Source organism: Pangasianodon hypophthalmus, chromosome 11 (genome assembly GCF_027358585.1).
Source record: "Pangasianodon hypophthalmus isolate fPanHyp1 chromosome 11, fPanHyp1.pri, whole genome shotgun sequence".
NCBI lineage: Eukaryota > Metazoa > Chordata > Actinopteri > Siluriformes > Pangasiidae > Pangasianodon > Pangasianodon hypophthalmus.
In genome coordinates, this window is record NC_069720.1 from 572,431 (window position 1) to 600,190 (window position 27,760).

At 44.0% G+C, this 27,760-nt stretch overlaps 1 protein-coding gene across 2 annotated transcripts in view; it reads right to left on the minus strand.

Moving 5' to 3' along the window:
* The window catches only part of dennd2b (DENN domain containing 2B), a 74,976-nt gene that overhangs the window by 32,613 nt on the left and 14,603 nt on the right, over positions 1 to 27,760 (minus strand). For both annotated transcript variants that reach the window (XM_053237949.1, XM_053237948.1), the window contains exons 2-4: positions 16,371 to 16,463; positions 8,066 to 9,289; positions 5,701 to 5,846 (exon numbers count right to left, since the gene is read on the minus strand). In XM_053237949.1, the coding sequence (XP_053093924.1) occupies positions 5,701 to 5,846; positions 8,066 to 9,289; positions 16,371 to 16,444 (1,444 nt within the window). In that variant the 5' untranslated portion in view covers positions 16,445 to 16,463. The remainder of the gene's footprint in view (positions 1 to 5,700; positions 5,847 to 8,065; positions 9,290 to 16,370; positions 16,464 to 27,760) is intronic.

Consider the following 27,760-nt stretch of genomic DNA (forward strand, 5'->3'; position numbering starts at 1 on the left):
TGCTGTCGCAGATAAAAACCTCACATCGTAAAAGAATTCTTTGGTCGTCTTAGAACACGTAACGTATCGTGATTTAGTGCCACTACAACACTCGTCTCAAATCCACCAATAGGAGGACGGCAAACTCGCGGGACGGCTACAGATACGATAGTAGCGATGGAAAAAACTAAACAAATCCTCCTCATGATCTCGAGCTCACTGTGTTTACACAAAAACCCGTGTTTACGCACGAGCTGATTTCCGGATCACGCTGAGCCGATGGATGACGTGAGCAGCGTCGTGCGTAGTCGTTACGTTTAGTCGTTACGTTTAATCGCAGGTCTATCGTTAGAGGATCTTCATCGTATAATCACACAGTCTGTTACAGATTCACAGCAGAGTTTATTTTACATGTTTATTGTATTTAGAGATGAGTAAAAACTGCTCTTCCTATTTTTGTTAAGATTCACAAAAACAGAAACTTTTCTTTAGCGTTCTCTAAGCGAACCTGCAGAGATTCGCGTCCTGGACACCGACATCACAGCTGAATGTAATTTACTACATGAGCGTTTTTGACAAATCCATCATCACCACATTAATGCGCTCAGCACGAAGAGCCCGAGGCAGCGTGAAAAATAGAGGGGCGACGCCTTCACCAGCGTAACAAGAGGAAAACGATCTGTCGCGGCTCCTCGCCAGGAATCGTATAGACTGACAGCGCTCTAATGATCAGTTCGGAGAACTATAACTGGGTTCCTAAAAGTTCAAGAGTTTGATTGTAATAGAAACATCAACATCTGCATGTTCTCCAAAACACTTAATACAGAGTTTGTTAAACTTTAATCATGTTCTGTATTGTTATCCAAAATAATATATATCTTTAGTCTTTTATTATAATCACATCTTCACCATTAAAACCACAATATGAGATTTTTACCCGAGTGTGTGTCGTGTGTAACAGCGGCGCTTAGAGACGTGACGATATAATTTCACTAACGTGATAAATATCCAGTATTTTATAACACTTACGAAACTCTGAGTAGATGCTAGAGTTTTGTTCTTAATCTTTAAACTCACAATTATGTACAGAATTTTTATTTTTCCTCCTTTTCTGTGTTAAATAATTAATATTCTGCATACTTTAAATAAAGTTAACATTAAACTTTTTTATGCAGCGTGACTGTTTTTCATCACGAATCGGTCTTCATGATCGACGATACGATGTTTTTGTCACATCGTCCATCTCAAACACGTCGTCCCATTGGGAAAGCTCATAAACAGAAAACGACAGAAGACTGATACAGAACGAGTGAAAATAAACCGACGCTTCTGTATTTCGTTTTCATTTCTGCTGAACGGAGCTGCGGGAGGAACGCTTCAGGACACACGATACGATTTTATGAGAATAATATCGATATCATGATGAATTACATCACAATACGCCTTTACCGACATGTCGCAGGTATCGTGATATGATTTTTTAACTCGTTTTAAAAAATAAAACTCTAATTAGATGTAGCTGATCAGATGTTAGAGTCTTATACGGAACCTTTAAAATTGTAAAATGTATTTTTTTAAATGTATTATCAGAACTTATTACAATTATTAGTAGTATTTATTATTTTATATCCTTTTCAGTTTAAACTATAAACACATCGCAGTGATGAAAGGTTTTCATAGTTTATATATATATATATTTTTAAATACACACTGACTGTTCTGCTAGCAGTGTGTTATCTCGTTATCAAGATCGTGAAAATGTGGTAAAAGTATCGCGATGTGATATTTTTGTTGTATCGCCCAGGCCTAGCTCTGAGCTCAGTGTTTGGGGAGTGAAACCACACAGAGCCTGTATATTCCTCTGGAAATAATCAGCATTAAAAAACACATGCAACCTCAATGTCAACTGAGGTGTTCAGCAGAACAATGGGCTCTTTGTTGAGGCACCACAGAGGCTCAGTCACACGGCCTGAAACTATCGGTCACCGTCTCTGAAAGCTGAAACAACCCGAGCACAATGAGAGCTCCGTGCCAATGCTCTAATTCAATTGTATGAGTATAAAAAAAAAAAACGCCTAGAAGAGCACCATCAGAGAAAAAAAACAAGAAGAAAAAAACAAAAAGGAAAGCTGCGGTACATTCGTCTGTCTGTCATCTCGTCATCCCTCGGGCGTTTATTCTTTTACAGCGTCTGGTGCCAGAACCCCATCAGCAGCAGGCGAGTTTTACGATGCGACCACGAGGCGAGAAACATGCGCTGTGTGTCTGTGTGAGAAGCTCCTCAGGGTCCGAGAGCGTTACAGCAGCTACAGGCCATTTCCTGGCGCAAAGGAATGCGGCTCATTAACCCCAGAGAGCAGCAGGTCACCGAGACCAGGACGTCGACTGCGCAGTCATCGCACACTGAACACTGAACACTGAGCACGGTTTCGACTCCAACAGCAGGGTGTGTGTCTGATCACACAACCCACATGTCTGATCTGAGTGCAGTCCGATCACACGTCCACTCAGTGTTAAACATTTCACTCACAGCACGCTGAGCTTTTCCTAAAATATTCAAAATAATATACACGATCTGTTATAAAATAATGAGTGGTGTTTATTATTTATTACATGCTTTTTATCCTTTTATTGTTACATGTAATGTTGTGGAACGTCCATGAAACAGATTAGTTCCTGCTCTCGCTTACGTTATAGCAGCTATAAACAGTCGTTCCTTCACCAGCCTCTCTTTTTTTCTCTCACTTGATTTTAATAACAAGACAAAAAAAACTAAGCGTAAACTCCTCTGCGCTGAAGATGTCGGAAAAACGCCTTAAAGTTACCGACGGTTACAAAGCGCCGACACTGGAGACTCCTTCCACCAATATTAAATATTAAATAAATTCACCACATCGTTTATCGATTTAACGTGTTTTTATGGAGAGTTACTGTCAGACCTTCTGACCAATCAGAATCCAGAATGCAGCAGCTCTCTGGGATAAAGACATGGAAGGAATGTAATGAGTTTCAACAATCATCCAAAAGTCTGGGAAAAATATTGCTCAGGTCCATTTTATTAAAAACATCCCACAGGCATTGCAACTATTCCAACCTGCCAAGTTGGACTTCTTTCCCATAAGAAGCTTCACACAATTAAGCACAACTGCCAGGATTACATAATCCAGCTGTTATTGCTGTCTTTCATATCTGCATTTTCAGGAATTATCAGTAAGCTGTCACAGATCATGACAAAGACAAACATACCTTTAAAATCACAACACTGGTGGGAATTGAAGTCTGATGCCAGGAATGACGCAACACCGGAGTATCAGCCTTCACCTGACAATAACTACTTCTTCCTTCCAGTAAAACTGAATGTTTAGATCATAAATTTAATAAACAATAACACTGTAGTTGATTCGAGTGGACAGATCAGCGCTCAGGACCAGCAGATTGAGGATTATTTGTTTTTAATTCGTAGTAACAGTTACAAATTCCTCTCTATCAGCGCAGCGAGCAATTCCCAGCACCGTTCTCACTCGCGAGTTTGTTTACATTTGGCCGTGAGCCTTTGTATTGGTTCTAGTCCTGTCTCCGCCCCTGTCCTGTCAGTGGCTGGTTACCCTACTGTGTTCACCTGTTCTGTGTTAAGTGCTCGATTAGTCAGTTTATACACAGATGTGTTTTTTGTATCTTCGCAAAGTCTTTCGGTTGTTTCATGTATTTCTGAGTTTCGGCTTCTCTGTTTAGTCGCGTTTTCCATTTTTCTGATGTTTTCGTGCCTGTATTCTCGCCATCGATTACACTGGTCTACAAGGAGAAAGCCTCGGAAATGAAAGTAGCTAAATTTTACCAGAAGTGAGTCACTAATAAAGGAAAATTACGAGTGTTAATTGGCTCCAGTTTCCAAGATACAGCTTCAGGTCAAAATTGCATCAAAATAATTCAGAATTAGAAGCGGGGTGTGTGTGTGATTGTGCTTCATAACTTTTCTGCAAAATGTGATACAGCAATGAGAGTGGTGCTACACCAATCATTATAAATTTATCTTTTCATTGATACCAATAACATAACTTTCCATTCATTTATTGGTTTTTTCTTGTAACATTTTCATGAAAAACGGACCGAATTGTGGGGGGTCGGTCCCATTGCTGTGCAGCTTCCCAGACTATTAAGATACGACCTCGAAATTATACAGTTTTAAAGCTTGAGAAATATAACGTGAATATCAGATAATTACTGAACACAAGCTCTAACATCAGATTAAACGACAAGGTTCCATCTTTATTCGGTATCTAAACGCCGCTTTTTGGCTTGTCTCTTGTGACCTCAGCAAATTTTCCATGTTTTTTTTTCATAGTCATCTGCCTCGCTGTTCCTGAGAAACTCCGCTGCCACGGACTTGAAGTGTATCGATAATTATAAATCTTTATCTTTCTCGTGAAATATCTTGAAAACTTTCACCAACCAGCACCTTTATCACCTGTTTTGTAATTTATCCAATCAAAATATGTAAGAATTAGCACATTTTATCTCAGAGGTCGATAATTTCCCAAAATTTGTAGACCAGTGTTTCCGAGTTTCCTCAGTAAACTTTACCTGACTGTGTTTTCAGCCACTCTACAGAAACTGACCATGATTTCTGGATTTTTCCGGAATTAAGGCCACGCTGATGTAACGCACGTCGCAGGAAGCTCCTGCCTCTTTCACCAGAACGTTACAGTCGTCCCAAGGACAAGTTCAACCACAGCAAACAGCCAGAGGAAGAAAACTGACTTTCTCAAAACAGAAGTTTTCAACTGGTGTGTGTGTGTGTGTGTGTGTGTGTGTGAAGTTTATGCGCTTAAAGCTGTCATGTTCTGTAAATCTACTGCTAGCACAAGACTCGGTCTCTTCACGGTTAAACACAGCGAAGGGAAAATAAAGATGCTAGTCAGATCTAATTATAATTTTATGTGCGACACGAGAAGAAAATGTCGCGGCTCATAGCTGAAATGTTCAGCAGTGACTTTCTGACTTATTGCTGAGGGCATAAACTTTAGAAACTATGATAGACGTGGATAATGATGTAGACACACACAGAGTCGTTCTCTCCCTGAGGGTCTGAAGTTTGTTTCCCTTAAAGCCGCAGAATATTTCATGCAGAGACGACGTTCCACGAACAACACGATGTGATCGCAGAGGCTTCGCTCATCGTTTCGCGCACAGCTGGACGAACACTTTGCGCAACAAAGCCGGTGATTGGAGCGTTCGTACATAACAGCCAATTCAGACCTGGAGAGAGAGATCTCAACTCAGACCTGGAGAGATCTCAACTCAGACCCGGAGAGATCTCAACTCAGACCTGGAGAGATCTCAATTCAGACCCGGAGAGAGAGCTCAATTCGGACCTGGAGAGAGATCTCAATTCAGACCCGGAGAGATCTCGTGAAGTTGGTTCCGTCTTGACAGAACTCTGCATGAAGTACTCTCAGGTCTTTACTCTGTATTAATGCACTTAACTAACTAGGCAGCCGTTAGTACTTTATCTCAGGCAACATTTTCACCCTCGTCAGTCAGGTTTCCGGGTCGGAACACGCGACTGGGCAGCGGACTAGAACTTCTTCTGCGTGCCTGGTGGGCTGGGTAATGAATTAATAATCTATCCACAGATGAGAGTGTAATTATATTTAGAAAAACCTCAGATATAAGAAGTGAAGAATGAATCCTGAGTGGGGTTTGTCGGAGGTGTGCACTCACCTGTAATGTCCTCGTAAGCGTTTTCCTCCAGAGTGCTTTTGGAGCTGGGGCGGCTGTGGTTCTCCGTGGACGCGGTGCCGTTTTCCGTGGGTGAGGAGGGGTAAGAGGAGGGCAGGCTCACCGCATCTTCAGACTCACACGACTCTCTAGAAGACAAACAGAAGAGAAAGAAGAAGTCACGCAGGTCTGTTTAGTTAAAGTCCAGTTGTTCTGGCTCCCGGAGGTCGTCCTCTCGACTGATTCCAATCAGACCAGACCACCTGAGCAGATGAAAGCTTCCTTCACATGAGGGCCAAATATGCGCAATCCCTCACCGACGCCGGGATACAGAGCCAATTAAAATCAGGAGCAGACACGAATCCTTGGACCGCTGTTCAGAATGAATAATAGCTCCGATATGCTGACGGTAACGCAGGACGGCAGTTTCCTGTTTATTCACAATAAGCCAAACACAATAAGAACTTTTTAATGTCAGTAATGCATACCAAAGCCAACATCAAAGTGTCAGTATATTAAAGAAAAAAAACAAAACAACAACACCGAATGTCTACGGCTTGTAAACTGTTGACTCTGAAGCGGCCACAGGAATTTCAAACATACAAATCCTTCGACCCACACAGCATGAGAACCTGGCTCGGCTCCACGCTCGGAGAACCCGATTAAACAATCTCCACTCCAGAGCGCGTTCAAACGGCCATGAGGAACGAGCGCTATAAACAAAACGTTAGTGCTCCTCAAAGCCGCGAGGGCTTCCGAGCTGAGCCGCATTATATCAACGTAATGAGAGGAGATGAAGCGAACTCCTCCTTCTGGGTCCGTTACGGAGCGCGGCGTCGCCGTATAAATAAATCACAGCTCGGGGCAGAGGTTCAGCCGAGCTGCAGGAGGTTAGTGAGATACTGCGAGCGAGGTTCTGGATGATTTTTAACGTTGTAGCGCAACATATTCTCAGAATTAAACTGCTTCGAGTACAAAGTCGATTATTTTCATATAACAGCATCCCGAAGTGTTTTATTCCTGTTCACACAATCACACTTTTATTTAGTAAAGATCTGTTTATTGTCATATTCCATGTTATGAAACGAGTTAGTTCCTGTTGTCGCTTACGTTATAGCAGCTATAAACACTCGTTCCCTCACCAGCTTCTCTTTATTCTCTCTCTTCAAGTTAATAAAGACAGAAACAAACGCAGCTTGTTGTTTTTTTTTTAAAGAGAAACCACAAATCATAAACTCCTCTGTCCGGAAAACTTACTCTGACCAAGTGCTGACACTGGAGACTCCTTCCATCAATGTTAAATATTCACGTAACTCATATACACGTTAAAGCACCGGCATCTCTGTTCCTCTGAGAAACAGCAACGTGTCGCGAAAGTGAAAGTAACGAGTCAGCATGTGGCATGAATTCATCTCTGAAATAGTTTTAAATGAAAGTATCATTTTTAAAAATATTTTTGTAGGTCAACACGAACACGTACGATGAAGAGTCTATAACGTTTTTAACAAGTTCGTATGATTAAATCTCACAAAGCTGAAGGATTTTTGCTGCCTCCGAGTCAAAGAGTTAAAACCTCCTGTAGAACGTGATGCCCCTGAGCTGCTGTGAGTCATCCTGAGAATCCTGCAGCACTCAGCGCTGTGTTTCAGGTCTGAATTAGTGGGAAACTTGTACGCATACGTCATACGCCAGCTCAGATACGCCGAACACCATCACGCACAACTTCAGACACCACGGCGGTCTGATGACACAAGCCTGCTTCAGTGGGAATGACACATGATTCATCCTTGCTGTGGAATTCGTACCGTTAGCCAGTTGTGAAATTGTTTCAGCTACATGACGCTCTGTGAGTGACTCTGCGAGAGAGCGGGAGTCAGAGTGAGGCGTCTGCTGGCGTCATTACCGCTTAGGCTTAGTGGATTATTTACCTCCTGCAGCTGTAAGACTAATCAGAACGCCGCCCACGCTAGGAAGCGGTTTCCCACGAGGAGCGCGCAATAACATTTTTCCACCAGAGAGAGCGACATTCCGAGATCGTACCTTCTGCGGCATTGACGGAAAAGACGCTGCCTTTTCTCACCCACACGTCTGACTCCAGAACAGTACTTTTTGTAAGTGGAATGCGATATTCAGACAATTAGCTATTAACGTTAGCTTGAGATAAAAGTCGAAACACGTTCCATATTTTCCGACTCGTGCGTGTGAGCCATTAGTTTATAACAAACGTAACAGTGAGATAAATAAACAAATCCTGGAGCTAAACATCACCGACTACAGGTAGCGTTTTACACGCACACACACACACACACGCACACACACACGAGTATCAAAACGAGTCTGTCAGGTTAGTGAAAGGATGGTGTCTCACCTGTCAGGTGTTCTCTTGAATGAGCTCTCAGGTGTCTTAACGGCGGCCGGAGGAAGGCGAGTGTCGGGATTCGGAGGTATTCCATTGCTAGGCGAAGAGTCTTTATGGTTCCGATTAGCATCGTACTCAAAAGTGCGCTTGGGTTTGGGTAGGGGGTTGACGGGAGTGCCGGGCGGGCCGGGCGGGCCTTGTGCGCAGGGGAGCTCTGGGCTCTCAGACATAAAGGAGGCCACGCTGAACCTCTGTCTGAACTTGGAGAGTTTTTCTGAGCCGTGGTAAGTGTCTGGCTCCGTGGCGACAGAACAGATGCTGCTCCGCTTGCTGTCACACGTGCTGTCCAAGTCCTCATGACGTGATGAAATGGTGAAAGACTTCTGCCGTGACTTGTCCAAGCCGTAACAGTTGCTCAGATACTTTGGAGGAGCAGAAGGACTTTCTTTCAACGCCTGCTCGATCTTCTGTATCCGGTTCAGCACGGCCGACGTCTCTTTACGAGGATAAAGACTGCGCACGAACGTCTTCTGTCCTTCTCTCTTCTGGAAGCGTCCGCTAGACTCTCGGTCCGAGGTTCCGTCCTCTTCCTCGGTCTCTGGATAGGAACACTCGGAAAACGCCGTGCTCATCCTGCGCATGGACTTGAAGTCGAAGGCTTTGTCGCTACAAGGAGAGGACAAGAGGCTGGGGCAGACTTCACTCCCACCGCCAGGCCTCTTGTCCAAGCACAGACTCATTCTAGGAAGAGTCACGTTCCGACATTCCCATTCCGAGATCTTCTTCCGGATTGTGACAGACGAGGTCCCGGTGCCGTTCCGGCTGAGCGACAGCGTGCACTTGTGGCCGTATTTGGCGGAGGAGGAGGAGGTTAAAGACAGCGTACTCCAGCTGACAGATCCAGGACAGGAGGAATCTCCTCCAGGAGCTCCGTCTGTAAGTTGGTTCTCCTTCTGCTCTTGGTCTTCTCCACTGGACGCCTTGTAGATGCTGAGCTTCTTCTCCAGACAGCCGATGCTCTTGGCCTTGGTGAGTCTACTCTGGGACTCGGTGGAAAGCGTGGAGCTGCTGCGCAGGCTAGCCGTTTTCTGACTCCAGTTCCTCTGAGACTGGATTCTTGTGTCAGCTCTGGCGTATCTGCTCTGCTGACTGGCGTCTTCTGTCTCGCTGAACTGAGCGTGACACGGTTCCTTTACACCAGAAAGAATAGGAGGCGGGGACGCAGACTGGCACCTGCAACAAGAACACAAAAGCAGAAAGCAGTTAGAAACTCTACCATAGCAATTAGCTTAGCATTGTGCTTGACCACTGAAAAGACAAATCGCTTAGAAACTCTGTGTGGAAAAAAATGTTCTGCTTTCCTCTGATTTAATCTGGAAAAGTAAAGAAGAAACTCTCAAAGCTGAACACGTTTCAAATAAAAACCTGCATTTGCTTCGTCAAACGATCAGCAGAACGTACCACAGCAACGTGACATAACTTTGGCAAAGAAAACTCCGTCAACGTCAACGTAAAGCCAAAACAAACACGGCTCAATAAAATGCCTGTGTGGGTTTTTCCATATAATTAAAATAATTTGGGGTGATTTTTATACGGACCTCACGCAAAAAAAAAACACAGAACACTCAAAAAATAATAATAAAAAGGCACCTACCTTCACTCAGCCGTTTCTCTTTTCTCTGACGGACAGATTACCTGACTGCCACCTCCTCCTCATCACTCGCACTCTCACTGCTCATGACGCAGACGCTACTCACGACCGAGCGCTGGCGTTTAGGGCAGCGCTCGCCTCATTCCAGCTCCACGCATTTCTAATAAGACGCAAACGCTTAAAAAGCTCGTGAGATTCCAGGAACTGGGACTTGACTCGACCCGTACCTGAGTGAAATTGAGAAAGCCAGATCTGATGTCCCAACAGCAGTTAGAAAACGAGAGTGTGATCTGGGAGGAGGCCAGGAGCATGATCCTGCCGGCAGGTTGGGACAGATTTCTTAACATCTCACCATCACCACCCTTCCACAGGAGGGAGGAGAAACGCTACAGCAGCTGAAATGCTGCAGGCTTTCACTGAAACACGAGCTCACAACATTCCCAAAACCCGCCTCCACACGGTGTGAAACATGCATCGCCCGCAAATGACCATTTTATAATCTTATAACACACTGCACCTCATTTATCAATCTTTTAGTAAAATTGTGTGTAAATGCTTTCGTGTACAAACTGAAGTAAAAATTCCCACCAGATTTAAAAAGTTTCTGATAAACGCTTGATAAATCATCCATAAATTACCAGCTGGATTCTCATTTAGCCACACCCACAAAACTCCATAAAAGGCAAAGCTCACAGGAAGCTGAGAACGACAAAATGGTGACTGAACGGTGAAAGAGCGCCTCGTAAGCGTGACGTGTGCTAAATCTTCCAGTAACGCAGCTCAGCCACTGCAGCGCATCAACTACCATAGACACGCACTAACTCCTCCTCCTTTTATAGGGCGCCATTACTTTTGTCCTGATTGACTGACTAGTCTTATTTATGTTAATTTAAAGGTTTGTTTCGGAATCACTTTCTTTCTCGTTAAATCGGTGTGTAAGTGAAATAAATGAGTGATTTAAACGTGACTGTAATCCGTTTATAAAATCGCAGGAACTCATGGACAGTTATACGATCTGGAGACGATCAGTCGAGGTTCACGACAGCGAGTTTCCTTATACGCAGATTTACACAAACTCAGGAGAGTAACGTACGATACGAACAATTTTCCAGCTAACTTTGTTTTCACGAACATCTTATTTCTTGTATAAACACTCCAATGAAAGATTTATGAATAAATTCCCTTGTATCCAGTTTAATAAACAAGGCCCACTCTAAATGTTGTATATTGTCTGTAGATGTTGTACGCTGTCTGTAAAACATTGTATATTGTCTGTAAAATGTTGTATATTGTCTGTAAACATTGTATATTGTCTGTAAAATGTTGTATATTGTCTGTAAAATGTTATATATTTTCTCTAAATGTTGTATATTGTCTGTAAAATGTTGTATATTGTCTGTAAAATGTTGTATATTGTCTGTAAACATTGTATATTGTCTGTAAAATGTTGTATATTGTCTGTAAAATGTTATATATTTTCTCTAAATGTTGTATATTGTCTGTAAAATGTTGTATATTGTCTGTAAAATGTTGTATATTGTCTGTAAAATGTTGTATATTGTCTGTAAACATTGTATATTGTCTGTAAAATGCTGTATATTGTCTGTAAAATGTTGTATATTGTCTGTAAAATGTTGTATATTGTCTGTAAACATTGTATATTGTCTGTAAAATGTTGTATATTGTCTGTAAAATGTTATATATTTTCTCTAAATGTTGTATATTGTCTGTAAAATGTCGTATATTATCTGTGAATGTCGTACGCTGTCTGTAAATGTTGACGAGCTGTCAGAGCTTCTTAACGAACGATTCTTCTGCTCGTCTGTTGAGTTTTATTTAAGGCGGATTGTTTAGGGTGGATTGTTTTGGTTGCAGCTGTAATGAGTGTGAATCATCCATGTGACGTTATTGGTTTGCAGAACTTGTGTGTACACGGTATGTGTGTCAGGACAGACAGGTCCAAATTCGCTGGAAAGTTGTACAAATACCAAATACGTCAAACACACAACTTCAGACGTGAAATAAGTCTGACTATGTGTGACTATTTCTTTAGTTCTCTGATGTGGTGGGAAGTTAGTGAGCGATACGTCGGACTCGGATTGGATTAGTTCATCTGTGAATAAATACATCTTTTCACGTCTCCTCAGTGATAAAACTCTCACGTCCAGACAGCAACAGAATGACGACAGGAGGAGTTTCTAGCGGTTGTATTTTCTATAAACACGGATGTTTGCGTCATGTGGTCATATGATCAGTGGCAGTGATTTAAAGAAAACTAAAAGTTGATGATATTTTGCGTATCTGAATTTAAAGTAAAGTTTTAAACCTGTAGCTGCAGTTATAACGGCTCCTTTAAGATCTCCAGCCTGCGAGATCTCGCTTTTATTAATCATTTTATTTTCTTTTTCCTCCTAAAAACGCTTTCCCAGGTAGCGTGTGCAGTCGAGGTTTTACCGTCCGGACCGAGTACATGGTTCGAGCGTCTCTTCTAAAGCATCCACACTTCATCTGGCGACTCGGGGAGTGTTTAAAATCTGGGGGAGGGGCACGGATCCGCGCGCTACGAGAGTAAACACAGAAAGTAGAAGCAGTCAGACGTCTTTTTTCCCAACTCGAGGAGACATCTGCATGTAATTCAGCCTGTAATGTTCTCAGAGGAAGACGGAGAAAAACACCGACATGGCCGATCCGAAAGGAAATAAAATCACAGAGTAGCTCCTGTAAAACGGGAAACTACCCCAGAACCCCATGTGCATTTAATCCCATCTGAATAGGGCTTAAGATGCTAATCAGGAGATTTTTCCTCAACGTGGAATTTGTATCGAAATCGTTCAGATAAAGAACTTGACTTTCTTTATATTGTTTTTATTTCAAAATGTGCTTAATCAGGAGATTTTTATTTAAATAAACATGTAGTTGGAGCTTTCCTAAGTTATCCTGAGTTCTGGTTAGAGTGTTCTTAATATCTGGCTATAACGATTTTATTCCACATCATCGAGATGGATGAAGAGCTACTGCTGAGAGAGCAAATATCCCAATAAAGTCTCATACTGGCATCGAAACCAGATTCTACCACAGAAACCTCTGGAAATTCTGCTGGTCCTATCGCAGAAGATCTCCTCTAAATTACATTAAACCCTCTCCAGCTCCTCCATCTCGAGTCTCCTGCACCGAGCGACCCAGCGTTATTAATCCAAATCCATATTTAACATTTAATCAGCTGTAGAACAGCGCGACACGACCGCGGCTCGGATCCAAACTCTCCCAACAGAGTAATTCCACCCTGACCGTGTTCCGTCAGAGCTCAACACACACACACACACACACACACACACACACACACACACACACACACACACACACACACACCCCGAACCCCACACTGAGCTCATATCTGCAGTGTGAGGAGAGCCAGAAACAACAAGCCCAGCTCCAGGGGAAGTTCTCCAGGACTCGAGAAGCTCAGCGGCCCGGCCACACACGGACCGAGCGGCGTGCCAGGGCTCGTCCGGCTCTTCCCGGGGCTCGAGGGGAACGCCGGCCACAGGCACGTTTCCTGCCGGAGCAGCGGGAGAGAAATACGGCGCTGTGCGAACATCAAACACACGTCACATGTAGAGCTAATGATCCGTGACTCGATTCAGCGACCACAAAAACGCCTCGGCCTTAAACTCCCTGCGGAAAAACACACTCAGAGTACACACTCGCACTCAGAGTACACACTCACACTCAGAGTACACACTCACACTCACACTCAGAGTACACACTCACACTCACACTCAGAGTACACACTCGCACTCAGAGTACACACTCACACTCAGAGTACACACTCACACTCACACTCAGAGTACACACTCACACTCAGAGCACACACTCACACTCAGAGTACACACTCACACTCACACTCAGAGTACACACTCACACTCAGAGCACACACTCACACTCAGAGTACACACTCACACTCAGAGTACACACTCACACTCACACTCAGAGTACACACTCACACTCAGAGTACACACTCGCACTCAGAGTACACACTCACACTCAGAGTACACACTCACACTCAGAGTACACACTCACACTCACACTCAGAGTACACACTCACACTCAGAGTACACACTCGCACTCAGAGTACACACTCACACTCAGAGCACACACTCACACTCAGAGTACACACTCACACTCAGAGCACACACTCACACTCAGAGTACACACTCAGAGTACACACTCAGAGTACACACTCAGAGTACACACTCACACTCACACTCAGAGTACACACTCACACTCACACTCAGAGTACACACTCACACTCAGAGTACACACTCACACTCACACTCAGAGCACACACTCACACTCAGAGTACACACTCACACTCAGAGCACACACTCACACTCAGAGTACACACTCAGAGTACACACTCAGAGTACACACTCAGAGTACACACTCAGAGTACACACTCACACTCACACTCAGAGTACACACTCACACTCAGAGTACACACTCACACTCAGAGTACACACTCACACTCACACTCAGAGTACACACTCAGAGCACACACTCACACTCAGAGTACACACTCAGAGTACACACTCACACTCACACTCAGAGTACACACTCACACTCACACTCAGAGTACACACTCACACTCACACTCAGAGTACACACTCACACTCACACTCAGAGTACACACTCACACTCAGAGTACACACTCAGAGCACACACTCACACTCAGAGTACACACTCACACTCACACTCAGAGTACACACTCACACTCACACTCAGAGTACACACTCACACTCAGAGCACACACTCACACTCACACTCAGAGTACACACTCACACTCACACTCAGAGCACACCTGCCATACCGCTCAACACTACTGAACACACTGCTGAACACACACACTACTGAACACACACACGTCCTCTAAATACACTACTGAACACACACACTACTGAACACACACACACGTCCTCTAAATACACTACTGAACACACACACCTCCTCTAAATACACTACTGAACACACACACCTCCTCTAAATACACTACTGAACACACACACTACTGAACACACACACACGTCCTCTAAATACACTACTGAACACACACACTACTGAACACACACACTACTGAACACACACACGTCCTCTAAATACACTACTGAACACACACACACGTCCTCTAAATACACTACTGAACACACACACAGTATGAGTGATTATACTGTACATGCTGTTGATGTTTTTGTGATTATTATTCCAGACCTGGAATTTCAGGAATTTTTTTTTTGTCTATTTTGTTTCAACGTTTTATTGTTTTATTCTTCACAAGTAAATATATATATATATATATGCAAAGACAGAAAAAATAAAGGATACTGAAAGACACTGCATCATTTCCACTTCATTCTTGTTACACTTTAATACAGTCAATAAAGTGAAAAGCTGTTATTCTTATTCTACAATAAAATACTGAATTATGTGAAAAATCATTAAACTTCAAAGATGAAAGTTCCTCGTTTATGAAACGCTCTCTGATGTCAGTGTTTTTCAGATCAGTGTGCTGTGCGTGACGGTGTGTGTTTACTGAGTGAGAAATGTTTATTATTATTATTATTATTATTAAATGTTTAATGAATAATGAAATGTTAGAAAAGACGATTTTATTGGAACAGTCCAGATTTCATCTAAATGGAAAATCTTTATGTCTCTAATTCGGTGTTTTCAGCTCAAGACATATTTATATTTTAGAATCGACTCCTTCTTTAATCACTGTTCTGTATTATTCCGTTTGGTTTGTTTAATAATAATAATAATAATAAGAAGAAGAATAATTAAAGTGCTTTTAAACTTTATTCAACACCCGGAAAGATGATCACAAAAGATTCCACGGTTACTGTACACCCCTCCGCTACGGCGAGAAAATGTCTCAACATGTTAACTGACTCACGGTCAGTGTGTGTGTGTGTGTGTGTGTGTGTGTGTGTGTGTGAGTGTGTGTGTTTAAACAGGTGCTGAATCCACAACAAAAGAAATGACGATGTTTTTCTACCAGAACTTGATGAAGATCGATTCGACAGAGTTTACAGTTAAAGCACTCAGTGAGGATTTAATCCTGAAGTCACACGCATCAGCACTCAGAGCTCAGGCATAACTACCGATTTAATCGCTATTCAGAAGTCACGTCAGAGTTACGCACGTGGGGGCGGAGTTTATCGAAAACAGGGGCGTGTCTCAGTTACGCTCGATTCTATTCAATACATACATTTCATACAGAGAACATCTTAATCTTAATCAGAGACTCGAACAAAACAAATTGTTTTATGGATAAAAACAAGGAATTCAATTAAATTGAAAAGCAAAAAAAAAAAAAAATGGTTTCTGCTCCTTCAGTCTGCAATTTTCACGTTTTCTGTCCCTGATTCTACGCAGGAACAATCTGGCAACCTCGGAGGCGTGAACTACACGCAGGTGATTTCAGTAATCTGAATGTGGAGCTGACGCAGCTGCGTAACCCGGTTCTGAATACCAGCAACTTTCCTCATGTAAACACTGATGTCACTTTTCATCTTTAATGCATTTTAAGAATCCAGAGAAGATGAAGAACACACTACTATTATACACCACTATTATATTAGATCTTCAGTGGACTGTGATGCTCACCTGTCAGGAATCTCCTGAGGGTTTTTAGCCCCTCCTGCTTTGGGCGTGGCCTTTGAGTTCTTGTTGGCCGTCATGTCCCTCACGCCGCTCACCCTGACAAACACAAAACATTTACATCAGATGGTTTGAAAAGTGTCTTAAAATATAATTACAAATGATACAGATACAGTACTGATCACGTGCAGCACAGTATACGTGAGCGAGGCACGTGATCTGATCGTGTGTGCGAATGCGTAAAGCGTAAAAGTATATGTTTTGTATAATATGTATGTATATGTTTATTACAAACATCACCAGCAGGTCCACATTTTATTCACACAGGCAGCAGAACGCTGATTACAGGCTCACGTGTGTAATAAACCTGAACACGGGAAAAACGTGACGTGTTCGAGGGGCTGTGAGCAGAGCTTCAAGATGATTAATGATCGACAGAATGACAGCACAAAGCCAGAATGAGTCAGTGAGTCAGTGTGTCAGTGAGTCAGTGTATCTGTGAATGTGTGAGTCAGTGAGTCAGTGTATCTGTGAATCTGTCAGTGTGTCTGTGAATCTGTGAGTCAGTGAGTCTGTGAATCTGTGAGTCAGTGAGTCAGTGTGTCTGTGAATCTGTGAGTCAGTGAGTCTGTGAATCTGTGAGTCAGTGTGTCTGTGAGTCAGTGAATCTGTGAGTCAGTGTGTCTGTGAGTCAGTGTGTCTGTGAGTCAGTGAATCTGTGAGTCAGTGAATCTGTGAGTCAGTGTGTCTGTGAGTCAGTGAATCTGTGAGTCAGTGTGTCTGTGAGTCAGTGAGTCTGTGAATCTGTGAGTCAGTGAGTCAGTGTGTCTGTGAATCTGTGAGTCAGTGAATCTGTGAGTCAGTGAGTCTGTGAGTCAGTGTATCTGTGAGTCTGTGAGTCAGTGTGTCTGTGAATCTGTGAGTCAGTGTATCTGTGAGTCAGTGAGTCTGTGAATCTGTGAGTCATTGAGTCTGTGAGTCAGTGTGTCTGTGAGTCAGTGAGTCAGTGAGTCTGTGAGTCAGTGTGTCTGTGAGTCAGTGAGTCAGTGAGTCTGTGAGTCAGTGTGTCTGTGAGTCAGTGAGTCAGTGAGTCTGTGAGTCTGTGTGTCTGTGAGTCTGTGAGTCAGTGAATCTGTGAATCTGTGAGTCAGTGAGTCAGTGAGTCAGTGAGTCACAGGGACTCGTACAGCAGACACTCCGGTAATAACAGACAAAATAATCTTTGATGTGGTGAAGTTTTCGGTAAGGAGACGTTTATGTAACACTGATGGAAGGAGTCTCCAGTGTCAGCGCTTTGTAACAGTCAGAGGTAAAGCTGTAACTGTAAGTTTTCCGACGTCTTCAGGACAGAGGAGTTTACGCTTCTTCTTTGCGGTTTCTCAGTAACATGCGGAACAAGCTGTGTTTTTATTTTTAATCTTATTAACATGAAGAGAGAGAATAAAGAGACGCTGGTGAGGGAACGAGTGTTTATAGCTGCTATAACGTAAGCGACAACAGGAACTAACTCGTTTCATGAACAGTAAATGTAACTATAAATGGATAAAAAGTCTTTAATTAATAAAACATTGTAATTGTTGGTAAGTCGCTGTGGTGTAAGAGGAATAGAACACTAGGGAACGTGCTGTTAGAGGAAAATAATCAGCTTCAGGGTGGAAACAGTAACTCCACACACACACACACACACACACACACACACACACAGACACACACACACACACACACACACAGACACACACACACACACACGGAGTGTTTATTACTGTTATATTAACAACGTGTTTATTAAACGTGATGCTGACGTAACAGCGCCGCGTCTCGTCCTCCGTCTCACGTGAGCACAGAGGTTTTGAAAAGCACCATGTTTTGGTTTACAGGAAGTGAGCTGAGTGCGCGCTGCTCTGTGCTGCTGCAGATGGAGCTGCAGATGGAGCTGGAGATGGAGCTGCAGATGGAGATGGAGATGGAGCTGGAGATGGAGATGGAGATGGAGCTGCAGATGGAGATGGAGATGGAGCTGCAGATGGAGATGGAGATGGAGCTGCAGATGGAGATGGAGATGGAGCTGCAGATGGAGCTGGAGATGGAGCTGCAGATGGAGATGGAGATGGAGCTGTAGATGGAGCTGCAGATGGAGATGGAGATGGAGCTGCAGATGGAGATGGAGATGGAGCTGCAGATGGAGCTGGAGATGGAGCTGCAGATGGAGATGGAGATGGAGCTGTAGATGGAGCTGCAGATGGAGATGGAGATGGAGCTGCAGATGGAGATGGAGATGGAGCTGCAGATGGAGCTGCAGATGGAGCTGGAGATGGAGCTGCAGATGGAGATGCAGATGGAGATGGAGCTGGAGATGGAGCTGCAGATGGAGCTGCAGATGGAGCTGCAGATGGAGCTGCAGATGGAGTCGGAGTTTGTTTACATGAAATTGTTGTGTGATGTAACGAGCCAATCAGAGCCAGAGTTCAAAGCCCTGAAGAGACAGATGAAGGGAGCGACGACATTCCTTCCTCTGGCCATTTCCTGTTTCAGAGCACAACTAAGATTATCTTCATTTTAAGGAAGGATAAAAAAATGTTCTGCTCCGAACAAAAAATAAATCCGACCCGGAATTTTTCTGCGTGACGTTTCGTTTTTGTGCTTCTCCTTGAAGGAAGGACGCTCCGCTGTGTGATCTAGAGCCGCACGATTCTTGATGAATCAGAAATCATGATTATTTTGCATTAGAACTGAGCATGGTGTGTGTGTGTGTGTGTGTGTGTGTGTGTGAGATGCTCTGTTTTGTAAAAGCTCAACGCTGTTCTGAGAAAACGAGATGTAAAATCACCCAAAACTGATTACGAAGACAATCGATATTGACGTGAACGTTTTCACGCAGAAACATTCCTGGACTTCCTCGTGAAGAAAGACAGATTGTATGAATATGCAAATTAGCAACGCCTCCAATCGTACACAGACAACACTTTGTGTGAGCTACAGTCGCATCCTGGAACCTGATTGGCTGCTACGTGTCACATGTTCTCAGATTCTTTTAAAAGAATGCAGAAAGTGACTGTTCTCACCATTTTCACACTCATTCCAATTTCATTAGAAATATTTATTTGTTTTTCTTTTTTAAACATGTTCTGAGTAAGTTTTGTTTTCTTTCTTTTTTTTAATTTAAAAAACATGTTTTTAAGAAAAACATTAAGTTAAAAAAACATTAAGTTTAAATTAAAAATGGTCAGGATGCAGATTTACAGCTTTACTGGCTGAACAATAAAACAGCGCTGTATATATCCGTATCTCTGCTATATATTATTTATTATATTAAAACTTTAAGAATAATTAGCTTGTGATTAATGATCTAACCCTTACAGAGTGTACAGTTATTGTTTTATTGTATTGTTTGCTTAAAGATAAGTTGTTTTATGAGCGTGTATCAGAGCAGATAACACGAAATAAACTCTAAAATGTTATTAGAAGCTACAAGTGAACAGTTGCTGTAAAAACAAAGATAAATCGGTGGTAGAACTTTCACTAAACATCACCTCTGCTCTCTGACACGGTGCTCCAAACACATTTACACAGAACTGTTGTTCTTTCTCCAACAAACCTGAATATTTTTATTCAGCTGCTGAAGGATGAACAGCTGTACAAATACAGAGCAGTGAACTCGGAAACACGGAGCACCGTTAAATCACTGCTGCCCTGCCTTCACACCTACAGCACGTCAACACCACACGCAGCCCTGAGCTTCCTGTGAGACCCACAGCCGCGGTCAGGGTGAGAGCAGCGACGACGAGGACGACTCGGTGACAGCAATGACGAGGACGACTCGGTGACAGTGATGATGATGACGAGGACGACTCGGTGACAGTGATGATTATGACACAGTGACAGCAATGATGATGAGGACGACTCGGTGACAGTGATGATGATGACACAGTGACAGCAATGATGATGAGGACGACTCGGTGACAGTGATGATGATGAGGACGACTCGGTGACAGTGATGATGATGAGGACGACTCGGTGACAGTGATGATGACGAGGACGACTCGGTGACAGTGATGATGACGAGGACGACTCGGTGACAGTGATGATGACGAGGACGACTCGGTGACAGTGATGATGATGAGGACGACTCGGTGACAGTGATGATGATGAGGACGACTCGGTGACAGTGATGATGACGAGGGCGACTCAGTGACAGTGATGATGACGAGGACGACTCGGTGACAGTGATGATGACGAGGGCGACTCGGTGACAGTGATGATGACGAGGACGACTCGGTGACAGTGATGATGACGAGGGCGACTCGGTGACAGTGATGATGATGAGGACGACTCGGTGACAGTGATGATGACGAGGGCGACTCAGTGACAGTGATGATGACGAGGACGACTCGGTGACAGTGATGATGACGAGGGCGACTCGGTGACAGTGATGATGATGAGGACGACTCGGTGACAGTGATGATGACGAGGGCGACTCGGTGACAGTGATGACGAGGACTCAGTGACAGCGATGATGACGAGGGCGACTCGGTGACAGTGATGATGACGAGGGCGACTCGGTGACAGTGATGATGACGAGGACGACTCGGTGACAGCGATGATGACGAGGGCGACTCGGTGACAGTGATGATGACGAGGGCGACTCGGTGACAGTGATGATGACGAGGGCGACTCGGTGACAGTGATGATGACGAGGGCGACTCAGTGACAGTGATGATGACGAGGACGACTCGGTGACAGCGATGATGACGAGGGCGACTCGGTGACAGTGATGATGACGAGGACGACTCGGTGACAGTGATGATGATGAGGGCGACTCGGTGACAGTGATGATGACGAGGACGACTCGGTGACAGCGATGATGACGAGGACGACTCGGTGACAGTGATGATGATGAGGACGACTCGGTGACAGTGATGATGACGAGGACGACTCGGTGACAGTGATGATGATGAGGACGACTCGGTGACAGTGATGATGATGACACAGTGACAGTGATGATGACGAGGACGACTCGGTGACAGTGATGATGACGAGGACGACTCAGTGACAGTGATGATGACGAGGACGACTCAGTGACAGTGATGATGATGAGGACGACTCGGTGACAGTGATGATGATGAGGACGACTCAGTGACAGTGATGATGATGACACAGTGACAGTGATGATGACGAGGACGACTCGGTGACAGTGATGATGATGAGGACGACTCAGTGACAGTGATGATGATGACACAGTGACAGTGATGATGACGAGGACGACTCGGTGACAGTGATGATGACGAGGGCGACTCGGTGACAGTGATGATGACGAGGGCGACTCAGTGACAGTGATGATGACGAGGACGACTCGGTGACAGCGATGATGACGAGGGCGACTCGGTGACAGTGATGATGACGAGGACGACTCGGTGACAGTGATGATGATGAGGACGACTCGGTGACAGTGATGATGACGAGGACGACTCGGTGACAGCGATGATGACGAGGACGACTCGGTGACAGTGATGATGATGACACAGTGACAGTGATGATGACGAGGACGACTCAGTGACAGTGATGATGATGATGAGGACGACTCGGTGACAGTGATGATGATGACACAGTGACAGTGATGATGACGAGGACGACTCAGTGACAGTGATGATGATGAGGGCGACTCGGTGACAGTGATGATGACGAGGACGACTCGGTGACAGTGATGATGATGAGGGCGACTCGGTGACAGTGATGATGACGAGGACGACTCGGTGACAGTGATGATGATGAGGACGACTCGGTGACAGTGATGATGATGACACAGTGACAGTGATGATGACGAGGACGACTCAGTGACAGTGATGATGACGAGGGCGACTCGGTGACAGTGATGATGACGAGGACGACTCGGTGACAGTGATGATGACGAGGACGACTCGGTGACAGTGATGATGATGAGGACGACTCGGTGACAGTGATGATGACGAGGACGACTCGGTGACAGTGATGATGACGAGGACGACTCGGTGACAGTGATGATGACGAGGACGACTCGGTGACAGTGATGATGACGAGGACGACTCGGTGACAGCGATGATGACGAGGGCGACTCGGTGACAGTGATGATGACGAGGACGACTCGGTGACAGTGATGATGATGAGGGCGACTCGGTGACAGTGATGATGATGACACAGTGACAGTGATGATGACGAGGGCGACTCAGTGACAGTGATGATGACGAGGGCGACTCAGTGACAGTGATGATGATGAGGGCGACTCGGTGACAGTGATGATGACGAGGGCGACTCAGTGACAGTGATGATGACGAGGGCGACTCGGTGACAGTGATGACGAGGACGACTCGGTGACAGTGATGATGACGAGGACGACTCGGTGACAGTGATGATGACGAGGGCGACTCGGTGACAGTGATGATGATGAGGACGACTCGGTGACAGTGATGATGACGAGGACGACTCGGTGACAGTGATGATGACGAGGGCGACTCGGTGACAGTGATGATGACGAGGGCGACTCGGTGACAGTGATGATGACGAGGGCGACTCGGTGACAGTGATGATGATGAGGGTGACTCAGTGACAGTGATGATGATGAGGGCGACTCGGTGACAGTGATGATGACGAGGACGACTCGGTGACAGTGATGATGACGAGGGCGACTCGGTGACAGTGATGATGACGAGGACGACTCGGTGACAGTGATGATGATGAGGGCGACTCGGTGACAGTGATGATGATGAGGACGACTCGGTGACAGTGATGATGACGAGGGCGACTCGGTGACAGTGATGATGATGAGGACGACTCAGTGACAGTGATGATGACGAGGGCGACTCGGTGACAGTGATGATGACGAGGACGACTCGGTGACAGTGATGATGATGAGGACGACTCGGTGACAGTGATTATGATGACTCAGTGACAGTGATGATGACGAGGACGACTCGGTGACAGTGATGATGACGAGGACGACTCAGTGACAGTGATTATGATGACTCAGTGACAGTGATGATGACGAGGACGACTCAGTGACAGTGATGATGATGATGAGGGCGACTCAGTGACAGTGATGATGATGAGGACGACTCAGTGACAGTGATGATGATGAGGGTGACTCGGTGACAGTGATGATGATGAGGGTGACTCGGTGAGAGTGATGATGATGAGGGCGACTCGGTGACAGTGATGATGATGAGGGCGACTCGGTGAGAGTGACGATGATGAGGACGACTCTGTGAGAGTGACGATGATGAGGACGACTCGGTGACAGCGGCGATGACGAGGACGACTCGGTGACAGCGATGATGACGAGGACGACTCGGTGACAGTGATGATGACGAGGACGACTCGGTGACAGTGATGACGAGGACGACTCTGTGAGAGTGACGATGATGAGGACGACTCGGTGAGAGTGACGATGATGAGGACGACTCAGTGAGAGTGACGATGATGAGGACGACTTTATACGTTGTACGGTTACACAACCACGTTATAACAGTTAAAAAGCGTTCTTCAGTAGCTTTCAAACGACACCAGCACCGCGATCGCCGCGATCTACACAGCCTGAGAACGAGGCCACGGAAGTCGGACACTTTAGCCGGCAAAAATAAACAGACATTGTTTATGATTCAGAAATAAAAAAGAAGCGTTTTCAGTCATAATTTTTCTTCATTCAAATTACATTCAAAAAACAAATTAAACTGAATCGTGAAGTCAGTATCGTGAATCGACTCGAATCATGACTCTAATTTAATTTAACTTCAGTTGAAAGTACTTCCCTTGTTCTGGTATTTATAATTTTATTTTATTTTCATTTCGTTATTTGCAAATTTTTAAATTATTTTATTTAAGCATTTTCTCATTTCTAAATTGTATTTATTTTCAACATTTATTTTATATACATTTCATTTTACTCTATATTTATGTCCTTTTTTAATTTGTAGCATAATTTAATTTGTTTATTTAATCCTTATTGCTTTACTTTTTATTATTTAATTTTTACTACTTGACTGTACAGCTCTCTATAAATAAAGTTTATTATTATTATTATTATTATTGTGATAAATTATCACTTCGAGTTTAATCTGCACTTCTACACTTTTTAGTTTAACGTTATAATAATTAAATGTTAAACTCATATACATATATACACACATATAAGCATTTTTTATCCTGTTTTTGTTACATTTTTAAATAAATAAATCACTGGAATAATAGATTTTGCGAGCTTCTTTAAAAAACAGATGTTCTGAATCCTGGTGTGCTGTGCTGAGTGTGAAGATCATCATCATCATCATCATCATCATCCTCATCATCATCCTCATCGAAACATTCAGTGAGCCCCGCCCTGCGGATGTAGGCGGAGTCATCCCGGAAGAGACCACGCCCATCAGGAGAGAAAGCTTTCAGCGTAGGATAAAGAGGATCTACAGCAGAACTGCAGGAGCGATTTGGAGCGACGTGGAGAATAAAGAACAATGGCAGTGACATAAATAAACGTCCTCCACGTGTTGTTTTACGCTATAAAGAGTAAAATAAACTGATCGGTGAAAGGTGTGAGGTGTGTGCAGGCTGCAGCTTGTTGGTTGAAACCTGTTCATCACCACCTGCACCTGCTGAAACGATAATGATTGTAGAAGACGTGAGAAGCTTCGTAACAAAACAGACCGGATGATAAGAATCAGGATTTTCATGAAGTCTTAGAACAAATAAAAACGCTCTGTATGGAAACTGCACTCTCTCATAAAGAATCTCCGTTTCATCATCATCATCATCATCATCATCAGATTTACGTCTAATACACCCCAATGACACATTTATTACCCTCTATAACACGTCTAAAAGCCAGTGCGCGTTCTTTCAGCTCGAGCCTCTGAATCACACACGCTGCTGTTCTCAGAGATCTGTTAAACAATCCCTTCTTTCAGAGATCGAGATCAACAACAGGAAGAGCAGGAGCTGCGCCCAGTTCTGTGAAACACATCCACGGCGAGGAGTCGTGACGCTGCAGAACGGCGACAGAACAACATCGAGTGTTAAACGCTAACCACGACATCACGCCTGGAACGGTGGCGCTGAACTAAACAAGGCTGTTTAATTAAAACCGAGTCTGAAACACATTTATCTTATTTACTCTGAAACAAAACAAATCAGTGATGATTACTGAATCCGTCTATCACGCTCTACGCTCACTCTTCATATTATACAACACTCCACTAATCTGATTGGTCGAGCAGCGTTCCGAGAGGGCTTATATCTCCTGTAACCGCACCGTGTGAATCACGCCGCTCGTCCGTGAGTTCTGAGTTCTAACATCTCGACTCACGACCGAAGAATTCTTTTACAACGTGAGTTTATTTTTCTCAGAGAGGCCAGAAAATCGTTCCGTGTAAATCCAGGGTTTAGCCTTGAACCCTAAAACATGGTGATATATAAAAGTCTGTGTAAATGTTAGCAGATGAGAGTTTGTGCGTTTCTACAGAATTATTAAACACTCGCTCTGAGTAACTCTGAACACTGAGTGAATTCCTGTTAGTAATAATGACTCGTCTTTACACGGTAAACTCCACAGAGCCGGCGCTTAGCGTGCAATTTTCTTTAACAGTTACAGCTCTTCTGATTCATTCACATTTCTCAGGCAGGGAAAAGAAAACCTCTTTGTCTGTAAGAAGTCCTTGAGAGGGAAAGTGGTTAAAAAGTAAACATGGCTTATCAGAGGCTCAAACAAAAGTCCAGTGAGCGGCGAGTCTGTGAGAAGAGCGAGGTGTGGAATGTCCCGGGGTCAGGACGAGACCGCGAGCGGGACAGCGCGACCGACCCGCTGAGGAATGCACTAATATTTATACTGTCCATCAAACCCGCTCGGGATAACGGGAATCCCAGGTGGAGGCTCGAGTGAGTGATCACTGATTAACGAGTGCTACACCGCGCAGTGAAGGATTAATTCAACACCAGAAAATCACCGAGAAAACAAAATGGACGACTAATCAGAGGTCTGACGGCCAACGAGATCAGAATTTCACGTTTCCATGACAATCGCACACCACAAACACAAACTAAACACTGTGAAGTCACAACACACACACACACACACACACACACACACACTCATCACTGGTTTAATTAACTATTATAAAATAGTTTACGCAGATTCGTCACTGCATCTGCGTTCAGAACAACGCGTGCAACTAATTTCATTTACTCAACTATTCATATTTTTGATCATATATCTTCTGTTTCAAGCGTTCTCGACAGCGGCTCTACGTTATATCCGGGATAATCCGTGCGTTTATCCCACAGCGCTGCTGGGAAGGTGTTGATTAATTCTCTATAACAGCAGCTCTGACAGTAGTGCAGGTTTATATTAATGCTCTCGTCCTAACACTGATAATCCACTAACAATAAACAGATTAATAATTAATAAATGTGTGAAGATTTTCAGTGAGAAGTGTTTCTGATTGTGTAACATTGATGGAAGGAGTCTCCAGTGTCAGCGCTTTGTAACAGTCAGAGGTAAAGCTGTAACTTTACGTTTTCCGACGTCTTCAGGACAGAGGAGTTTACACTTCTTCTTTGCGGTTTCTCAGTAACATGCGGAACAAGCTGCGATTAATTTTTGTCTTATTAACTTGAAGAGAGAGAATAAAGAGGCTGGTGAGGGAACGAGTGTTTATAGCTGCTATAACGTAAGTGACAACAGGAACTAACTTTTTCCACTGATATTCCTCAGCAATAAATGGAAAAAGTATAACATATTTTTTTTTTTTTTTTAATAACGTTGGTAAACTGCTGTGGTGTAAGAGGAATAAAACACCCAGGGACATGCTGTTTGAGGAAAATAATCACCTCTCAGGTAGTACAGTACAACATTAAATGTAACTATAAACGGGTAAAAAGTATGACGTGTCATTCTTTAATAAATAATAATAAATTGTCAGCAAGTTGCTGTGGTGTAAGAGGAATAAAACACTCAGGGACATGATGTTACAGATAAATAATCAACTTCAGGATGGAAACAGTTACTCTGCTTCATCGCTGTACAGAAAATAAAAAAAAGCTTTATATTTCTATAAACATGCGCAGTCGTGTAAATGCTACACTTGTTTTGGAAAACAGTTCGGTGTCGTTAAGCGCAGCCCAGGAGCAGAACCTGACCTTCTGCAGATTCTCCAGATCTCATAACCGCTGTAGATGTGTTCACCTGAGACCACTTCGTCTTCCACAGATGATCCATCTCTGCTGTTTCTCCTCACGGCTCCTCTGTCCAGACGGAGTCAGAGTTAACCCGGTGAGAGCTGGGGTCAGATCACTGCATCAGCATCCAACGGCACTTCAGAGACTCCATCAAGGAACCACACGGACGTGGTGGATGTTGTGTGATGTTCACGCTGGCGTCA